This window comes from Canis aureus, chromosome 15 (assembly GCF_053574225.1).
Source record: "Canis aureus isolate CA01 chromosome 15, VMU_Caureus_v.1.0, whole genome shotgun sequence".
In the NCBI taxonomy this organism is placed as follows: domain Eukaryota; kingdom Metazoa; phylum Chordata; class Mammalia; order Carnivora; family Canidae; genus Canis; species Canis aureus.
In genome coordinates, this window is record NC_135625.1 from 9,267,391 (window position 1) to 9,277,003 (window position 9,613).

Genomic DNA, 9,613 nt, shown 5'->3' on the forward strand with positions numbered 1-9,613 from the left:
CAGGGTAGGGGCACGATCTGCACAGCTCGGGGCCACCCGGCGGCAGGAGAGACCTGGCTGTCCTTTGTCCTCCCGGCCTCTGCCTGTGCTGGGGGAGCCCCAGATCCTCGGCTGTGTCTCCCAGTGCCCTGGGCTCTGGGGCCTCTGACACTGTGAATGGACCTAAAGTACCACGATGTGTAATTTAAAAGCATCAGAGTCAATTTTGTGTGAAGTTAACTTATCCTTTATTGCAATAAAACTCTATAAGCTATTATACAGGTTAAAGAAAAACTCAAAAAATAGAAACAGTGAAATAACAGGGGAGGGCAAGCCTCTGTTGGGCTGTAGCCATCACGAGCCCCGCGGTGGGAGCTGGGGCGGGCCCCCGAGGTGGTCAGGGGGCTGCTAACGGATCGAAGCAGGTTGTTCCAGAGGCAGGTTGCAGGTCTGGCCCTCTGGGGACCCCGATTGCAGGCACCAGGGCCTACTCTTCCGGGGTGGCCATGGGAGCAGGTGGCTCCTCCTCATAGGGGCAGGGAAACATAGGTTCGACCAGCACGTGCACCACCTTCACCTCAGGAGCCAGCATCTCTGCCTTGACCAAGTCCTCATCTCCAGCAGCCACTATCCCTTCAGACCCGGAACCTTCCCCAGGCTCCACAGTTGGAGCTGGGGCGGGCTCCTCGGGTGGTTCAACAGGTTGCTCCATCCCCGAGGCCAGTTGCTCCATCAAGTTAGGAGGTGGCTGGGGCACATCCACGACCTCGAGAGCAGGGGGTGGTGCCTGCTCCTCTTCCAGGGCTCCCAGGGGTGCAGGGGGCTCCTGCAGGGCAGCAGTGACCACTATCTGCAGGGGCTTTGCCTCCCCAGCAGGCGGCTCATCGCAGGCCAAGCCCTCAGCCCCAGCAGCCAGGCCCCACGGGGCAGCAGGCCCCACGGTTGGAGCTGGGGTGCATTCCAGAGTGGGTTCAGGGTGTTTTCCTCGGGCCGAAGCTGTAGATCCAAGAAGACAAAGTATCACCACCAGGACAGACTGTCCACGTCCCTCCCAAATCAAGGCCACTCTTCCCGCCACTCGATGTGTGTGAGGGCAAGAGCCCTGGGAGGTGTCCCCAGGCTGCAGCCCGTGGGGTGGGGTGTGAGCCCACCCCCTGCTCCTGGTCCAGCAGCAAGGAGGCTGGATCTGCGGCCCCCCACATCCCCAGCTCGGCCACCCCCAGTCCTCCTCACCCCCAGCCTCTCGCTCTGCTGCATGGAGGCGTCTGAATTGCCTCAGGTGACGCAGGGCCCGGAGATGCGCATCTGTGCCTGGCATGTGCTGTCTTAACAATTCCAGGAGTTTTATAAGGGAGGGAAATTCTGGGAACTGATGAAAGTCGTCCCCATAATAATTCAGCCATATTTCCATCATGAAGGACATGGCCCTGGGGAGGGACAGGCGGGAACAGGCATCAGAAGACAGGGCTCTGTCACATGCAGGTGTCCCGGGGAAGCCCTGCAGGACCCGGCCTTCCGCGCAGGGTGTCGGAGACCAGTCCTGCTCCTCGTCCCCCTGCCACCTGGTGGTCCTGCCTGCCACAGGCCTGCTCCCCGAGGAGGGGCTGGGATGCAACCTCTGTGTGGGGAGCCCAGGCCCAGCGGGGTGACCATCAGCGTCTCTCCTGGGGAAGCAGGGCTCCCTCCTCAGCCTGGTCCCTGCCCACCTGCCCCTTAAGTCCACCGGCAGGCATCAGGGGACGGGGGGCGTCTGGCCTGTCATTGCCCTCACTGCACACACTGTTGCTCTGGGAAGCTCCAAGGCAGGAGGGCTCGGGCTCTGTGTCCTGCCAGGCCTTGCCAGGAGCCGCCCGGGACCGCCACCTTCCTTCCTGTGTCTCTGTGCTGCCTCCCTCCCGAGGGGCCCCCGGGGGTGTCCTTCCACTGACTCTAATCTCCCTTCTCCCACGGGGCGGGGGCCGCCTGGTCCGGGAGCCCTCACCGGCCCTCCTGAGCATCTGCTGTTCCCCCGGGTCCAGGTGCCACCAGACTGGGGAGTACGATGCTCCCCACCCCCTCTGCTCTGGGCTCCAGGTGTGGGGCAGAGAGAGGGTTGGGGGGGCATGGAGAAGGTCTCCCTGAGGGGTCTCAGTGCCTCCCACCAAGCCCACACCCCATCCACCGCTCTCCTTTGCTCTTTTCCAGAAGGGGCATTAGACCTTTTCCCTGTCACGGGAATTGCAGATGTGTGGGGTGAGGGGGCAGGCCCCCACCGCCCCACAGCCCCTTCGCTGCCCTCCAGGAGAGGGAAGGCCCTCCTGCAGGAGCCGGAGTCACTCACAGTTTCCAGCACTGCAGGACCACATCGTTGTTACCCCACGCATCTGCGATGCACCCATACCTAGAGGAGAGCAGGGACATCCCATGAATCGTCCTGTGGACGCGACCTCTCATCATAGGGGCTTCACCCTCTGACCCCGACTAGGCCTTGCCCCGGGGGCAGTCAGCTTTGTGCCCCGGGGGCAGTCAGCTTTGTGCGTGGGGCCACGGGCAGCTCCCGGAGAAGTGCCCGCACCTGCTGGGGCCTCCTGAAGGCTTGAGCATGAAAGGGCTCTGGCCAGGCCCATGGCCCATATCTTAGTGGGCTTGGGGGGTCCCGGGGTTTCCCTGTCTGGCTGCCCCAGGACACAGACCCCCGATGGACTCTCAAACCTCCCTTTCAATGGGGAAACAGGCCGCTCAGGACCCTGGTGATGGGGGGGGCAGGGAGGAGGCACAGGCCTGGTCACGGGGAGGAGGACGGCTGCTGAGCACAGGCACAGCCCCTCTGGCCGACCCGCCACAGGCCAGGCCCCGGGGCTGCCCTCCAGGACCTCAATAGGCCCTGGGGGACCCTGCTCCAGGCGGGGGAGCAGCCCGAGGCCGGGAAGCTCACACCATCCCCAGCCTCCCCAGCAGCAGGTGGCCCAGCCCTGGGCTGCGGAGGGGCAGGTGCTCACTCGGTGAACAGCAGGTCCAACACCTCGTCCGTGGTGGCAAATGTACGATAATCCTCTAAAAAGCTGAAGATGTAGATGACGTCCCTGCGCTGCAAGGCGAGCAGCAGTTGTCGGACTTTGTACTCCAGCAGCTCCGTCCGGGTGAGCTTGGTCAGGACGATCTGATGCCCCTTCCCGGCCGCGGCCCCTGCACCCTGAGGTGGGACAGAGGGGACGTGCAGCCTGCAGGGAGCCGCCGGGAGGCCTGGGATCCCGCCCCGGCAGGCCCTGCGCTGGGGCCCCGTGGGCTTGAGGAGCTGGGGCTCCCTCTCCCGCTCAAGCTCCCTGCCTGTCTCTTACACAAACAGGACCAACTATGCAATAAAGAAACAATCTCAGAGGATAAATGTTCAAAATATTTGGATCATTACAAGGACCTCCAGAGACACAGAGAGAGTGACCGAGAGAGGCAGCCACACAGACAGAGGGAGAAGCAGCCCGTGCAGAGAGCCAAGGCAGGGCTCGATCCCGGGCCTCGGAGATCAGGCCTGGGGGAAGGCAGGTGCTAACCCCCGGGGGACCAGGCCTCCCCTGAGGGCTCTATTCTGATGTTCCCACACATCTGTGCGCAGGGACTCTGCATCTGGCCCAGGCAGGGGCAGGGCCATGGGGGCAGGTGTGGGGAGGGGGGGATCCAGACTCATGTGGGAGCAGGAGTGTCGGGGGGTCCAGGGGGTAGCAGGCTGGCTTCTAGGACCCCGGGTCCTTCCTGCCGCATCGGGGCCCGGGTGTCGGGGGGCCCAGCCCCTGCACTCACCCTGAGCCCGCGCTGGCCTCCATTAGCTGCACAGGGCACCTCCCTGCTCCTGGAGGCTGTGGGGCAGACGACCCCTTCCTCCCGCTCGCGCCCCACGACCCGGGTGGAGCTCTGTGGAGACAGTGCCCGGCAGCCAGGCAGGAGGCCTCAGCGCCCGGTCTGGCCCCCTCGGCTGGGCCGCACCCCCAGCTGCCTCTACCCAGACACCCCACAGTGCAGGCGGCACCCACCGCCCCTGGGAACAGCAAAGGGATGTGGCTGCAGGGCCTCGGAGTGACTCTGGGGCGGGTAGAGGACCTCAGGAACCCTGTTTCCCCCCTGCCCACCTTGACATCAGGGTGACCCTGAAGGGATCCCCGGGGAATGTGCCGCCCTGCAGCGTCCCCCAGCCTGGATGGGACCTGCCCACACATCCCTGGTTCCCTGAACCTGAGGAGGAGGGGATGAGGCTCCCAGGATGGTGGCACTGGGGGCCTGGCCTGGCCTGCGCTGTGTTACCTGACGGCGCCTCCTGATCACCGCCCTGACACCTTGGTACCTATGCTGGAGCCACTGCCTACAGCATAGGAACAAGCCGCACCCCTGGGGTTCCTGGGAGCCAGAGCCCCCAGACGTGGGCCGGCAGCAAGAGAACATCTTCTAGTAGCAGATGTCTCCAGCCAAGTGAGCCTGAGCTGGGGCTGCACTGGATGCGGGTGCCTGGTTACGGGGGTTCCCTGTTCTGTTGGGCTCTGTGACACGGCAGTGACCTCACTTCCTGGGACCCCCTCCCTGACCCACTCCTGGAGGAAGCTGCAGGGGCAGCGCTCGTGCTGCCGACGCCCCCCCTCCCTGCAGGCGATGGCCTGTGCACACAGTGACACAACCACACCCCTGTCCACAGGCCCCAGGGAAGGACTGTGTGCACCCAGGGCCCCAGCTTGGACACACACCTGGGTTCAGACATGACTGTCCAGTCTTCCCCGGTTTGACCCCGGAGAAGTCGTTGTGCCCGTCGGGGATGGTCTGCATCTTGCCTGTGGGATAGGGAGTGTCCTAGCGGGGGCTTCCCCCAGACGTCCCAGGCCACTGAGGCCTCATATCTATGACCTTGGAGGCGGGTGTCACCTGCAGGACATACCTCCACCCACACGTTCTTCCTTGGTGTGTACATGCGTCCAGGCCCACGAGGTCCTGTGTGCACAGGACTAACACACTAATGTTACCTATATGGCAGGGCTGTTTACCTGTAAAATACTGCAAAAAACTACCTATTACAATGTCTGCTATTTATTGCTGTCACCAGTGATGTCGATGATAAGAGTCTTTTAAAAAGATACTTTTATTTTAAGATTATACTTTATTATACAGCTCTAAAGCCACACATGTTTTAAAATCCTAAATCCACATTGGGCCAGAACAGCTGGCTGATAAATAGATTACATTCCAAATATGTGTCAGTAGACACCATTAGCCAAATTAAAAAAAAAAGAATAATAGAAAAAGAGAGGCACTTTCTAGGGACAGTGTCCTTTACATCTCAAGACTATGTCTTGTTTTTTACATGTGGTATCTTACAGTAGTTGGAATTTTGGTATTTTAAATAAAGGGATTATTTTCCTCAAACACACACACACACACACACACACACATGGGCACCGGTACCCTCATTCTGGAGGCCCAGAAGATGACAGTCCCCCCGGGGCAGGGATGGGCAATAGCTCCCCACGATCCTAGGCTCCTGAATCCAAGGCAAACCCTACAGAAGGTGTCGGGGTCTTGGCCTAGAAGGGGTGAGGCCGTCCTCATCCCGAACCCTTGCCTGTCGTGCGTTCCGGGCCCTTCCCTCGTTTCCCCTGGGTGAGCTGTGGACGGCGGTGCCCCCAGTGGGTCGCCCTGACCTGGGCCCTAGGAAACCTGCCGTCAGTCGCAGAACTGCACGTAGACAGGAGGCCCTGACTCTCCAGCCTGACCCCGACTGAACTGAAATCATGTGGTGTGTCCACGCACACTGACCGAGAAACAGAGACACGGACACACACGCAGACACATGTGCAGAACCAGGAAGTTGGCAGAGGAGAAGCAACATCATTGAAGATCATTAAATAAAAAAAGAAAGAAAGCTGAATCTCGAATGGAGAAAATGGAGCAATTAAAATAGAATCATGAAAAAATAATTCATCAAACCAAAAAGCAGAAAGAGGGATAAAGAGGCAGGAGCACATCGGTGACACAAAGCGGCAAGCCTCGAATGTCAGGATGATCGTGCCTCACGGACTCCACGGAACACAAGTCGAGCAACAAGCAGCACCTTCCAGCAAAGGCCTAAGCGGATTATTTTGTGTTGTTTGTTTTTAGTTAAAGATTTTTATTTCTTTATCCAAGAAGGTGGATTTATTTATTTCTTTATCCATCCGAAGGTGGATGCTCAACCCCTGAGTCACTCGGGGGGTCTAGACTAAGCTACTTAAAATGTTCAAGTGATTGTGAATACTGTTTGTAATGTGGTAAAATTTCTGTTTACTAAGAAAGAGAGGGCAGCCTGGGTGGCTCAGCGGTTTAGTGCTGCCTTCGGCCCAGGGCCTGATCCTGGAGTCCCGGGATCGAGTCCCACGTCGGCCTCCCTGCATGAAGCCTGCTTCTCCCTCTGCCTGAGTCTCTGCCTCTCTCTCTCTGTGTCTCTCATAAATAAATAAAAATCAGTATATACCACATTTTCTTTATCCATTTATCTTTGATGGACATTTGAGTTGCTCCCACCCCTTGGCTATGATAAAGAATGCTTCTATGAAGATGGAGGTCTCTCGGAGACTTTATTTCTCTTTCTTTTTTTTCCATCTTCTTACCTTAATAGAAGCGCGAACACTTCTCACTGTAGTATTCCAGCTGTTCTCTCTTTGAATCTCAGGCCGAATTCATAGGTTTTCAGGATGATTTGAAAGTTATCTAGGTAAGTGGGTGGGGACAGGTGACCTGGGGACCCTACTCTTCCGCCATCTTGCCCCGCCTCCTAAAAAATCTTAAATAACTGACTAAAAACTATTAGAAATGGTGGAAGAGTTCAGTAAGCATTGCACATAAAAGATCAATCTCCAAAAATCAACTGTATATCTACATACTTTCAATGAACAATCCAAAAATAAAATTTGAAAAAATAAACCCATTTACAAGAGCATCAAAAATATATAAATAAAATTCTGAGGAATAAACTTTACAAAAGAAGCTTATAACCCAATTTCTGAAAACTACAAACACTATTTAAGGAAATTGAAGATCTAAATATTTGGAAAAAATCATATATTTATGCACTGAAAAATTTAACATTGTTTCATAGCACCCCTGGTCCAAATTATCTCCAGATTCTATTACCTTCCAATAAGTAGATAAACATTCTCACACTCAGATGGAATTGCATGGGTGCCTAGTATCCTGAAAAAGAACAAAGTAGATGGAATTCTCAATTTCGAAACTTTCTGAAAAAGAATAGGAAACAAGACAGTGTGAGAACAGTGTGGTACTGGCGTAAGGATAGATATATTAATCAATGAAATAGGTTTCAGGATCCAGAAGTACACCATACATCCATGATCAGCTGAATTTAAGTATCCGTGCCATGACTATCCAATAGGGTAAAAAACAGTCATTTCAACAAATGGTCTTGGAACACTGGATGGCCACATGCAAAAGAATGAAGTTGCATCTTCACCTTACACCAAATACAAAAACTAACTCAAAATGGATTAAATCTAAATACAGGACATAAACTAAAACTTCTTAGAAGAAAACATGCAGATAATCTTTTGACCTTGAGTTTAGCATAGAATACTTCAATATGGCACAAACAGCACTGGACTTCAGTGTTAAATGCTCTTGTTCTTCAAAGGACATAATAATGAAAATAAAAAAGCAATCCATATAATGAGATAAAATGTTTGTAAATCATATACCTAATGAGAAACTTATTTCCTGAATATATGAAAAACACTAATAAGTCAATAATATAAGTACAAAAAGCTCAATTTAAAAAAAAATGGGCAAAGGATATAAATAGACATTTCTCCAAGGAAGATCAGAAATTGCTGATAATTACTTGACAAGATACCCAACACATTTTCAATTTTCATTGTATCCATTACCAAAGCATCTAACCATACCGTGAAATAGACTCCTATATGTACCACACCGTACAGAACAGTGCCGCTTCCTAGATACTCAATGCAGTTGTTCCTCAGGACAATCCTATAAAATAGGTATCATGGTGCCCATTTTATAGATGAGGAAATTGAGGAAAAGGTACCTCATCAGAGTTTTACAAAGAGCAGGACGTAGAACTAGGATTTCATCTCAAACTTTTATTAAGTCCACAAGTCCAAAGATGACTTTTAGAGCTGTAAACTAAGTATTATATTAATGTTTTGCTCTATTCAGAGTTTTTCAACTAGAAGGAATCTGAATTTATAAATTGTAATTTTTCTAGAAATATTTGCTTTTTCTAAATGATCAGAATAATTAACAAAGTTCTATTCTTATATTTTCATAATCTCCTACATATGTAGGTTTATAGATCTACATCCTTTCTCATTATAATAAGGCTTCATTCAAATTTCTGTCCTCCTTCCTTTTTGGTGGATTAAGATTGATGAGATTTGGTGGATTAAGATTTCATTTAGAAATTAATAATTTTATTTTATTAATATTTTATATTTAGAAACATTTTAAATAAATATACTTAACAATGGATTTACTCTACTTTTAATTTTATCCATTATTTTATTTCAGTTATTATTATAAGATGTTTTAAATAATTATTTTTTCTGAATTTCTGGGAAAAGTTTACATTATTTTTATTATTTCTATTCTATTCTATTTATTTAGTTTTAGAGAGAGAGAGAAAGAGCAACCACAGGAGTTGAGAGGGAGAGGCAGAGGGAGAGAGAAAGAGAGAATTGTAAGCAGGATCCACACCCAGTGTGATGTGGGACTCCATCTCATGACCCTGAGATCATGATTTGAGCCAAATCAAGAGTAGAACGCTTAACTAACTGAGCCATCCAGGTGCCCCTACTATCTCTATTTTAAAAAGCTTTAGCAAAATTTTTCTAAGTGAATGAATGTGTACTATTCTCTTTTTTGCCATTATTTTTCATTTTTAGGGCAAGGTCAGTTCCCATCTGATGGATGTCAATAACCATAGCTGATGATGATACTTGGTAATACGCTTTGTTTGACTGCACAGTAGTAGAATCCTCTTTGCAGACCTGCGGCTGGCAAGACAATTGTTTCAACTTCCAGTTACCATTAGGCTCATATCAATCATATTTCTTCTACAGGAAGGGTGGCATCTTTCACTTCATATTCTAGATTCTATATTGTCTCTGTGCAGGGGATGCAACACTATCCCTCTTTGGATGGAATACTAGTAGAAATCACCAGTCTCCTTTCATAAAGGATTGCACTGCACTGTACTGCATATCCCACAATATTCAATCAATTCATTTATTAGTTCTACTTTCTCACTATTTTTTTAAGAAACTTAAAGATATTTAAATTGGCATATAAATCCAAAAAAGAACTCCACAGAATATTTTGTGAAAAAGACACCTGGATACAGTGCTAGAGATGGTGTCGTCACAGTGCTTCTTCAGAGATACTTGGCACAGTGCAGCAAGAGTTAAATGAAAAATGAGAAACCATTTGAACGGTGACTACATTTAGAAATCTATCTTAAAGAAACCATTAAAGATATTCAGAATGTATATTTAGTATTATTTAGATCAGTAATATAACAGCTGGAATTACATATTTAAAACAAAGGCATTTAAAAATAATTATGTGTTATATGTGTGATAAAGCATTAAATTCTACCCTTGAAAACAACATT

General features: G+C 50.8%; 1 protein-coding gene across 1 annotated transcript; it reads right to left on the reverse strand.

Moving 5' to 3' along the window:
* Nucleotides 1-203: 203 nt before the first annotated feature.
* On the reverse strand, nucleotides 204-4,444 carry LOC144284248 (ral guanine nucleotide dissociation stimulator-like). Its single transcript, XM_077848571.1, has 6 exons — nucleotides 4,252-4,444; nucleotides 3,754-3,864; nucleotides 2,958-3,151; nucleotides 2,300-2,359; nucleotides 1,213-1,406; nucleotides 204-975 (listed from the first exon to the last, which is right to left on the reverse strand). The coding sequence occupies exons 1-6, from the start codon at nucleotides 4,387-4,389 to the stop codon at nucleotides 467-469; spliced, it is 1,206 nt and encodes a 401-aa protein (XP_077704697.1). The 5' UTR covers nucleotides 4,390-4,444; the 3' UTR covers nucleotides 204-466.
* Between the last annotated feature and the right edge of the window lie 5,169 nt (nucleotides 4,445-9,613).

Excerpts from the sequence above, each read along its gene's own strand:
- LOC144284248 (XM_077848571.1), bottom strand. The coding sequence starts at position 4,389 with ATGTTCTCTTGCTGCCGGCCCACGTCTGGGGGCTCTGGCTCCCAGGAA. Across the intron at positions 3,865-4,251 it reads TGATCAGGAGGCGCCGTCAG|AGCTCCACCCGGGTCGTGGG; the intron begins GTAACACAGCGC and ends CTGTCTCCACAG. Across the intron at positions 3,152-3,753 it reads GAGGCCAGCGCGGGCTCAGG|GGTGCAGGGGCCGCGGCCGG; the intron begins GTGAGTGCAGGG and ends GTCCCACCTCAG.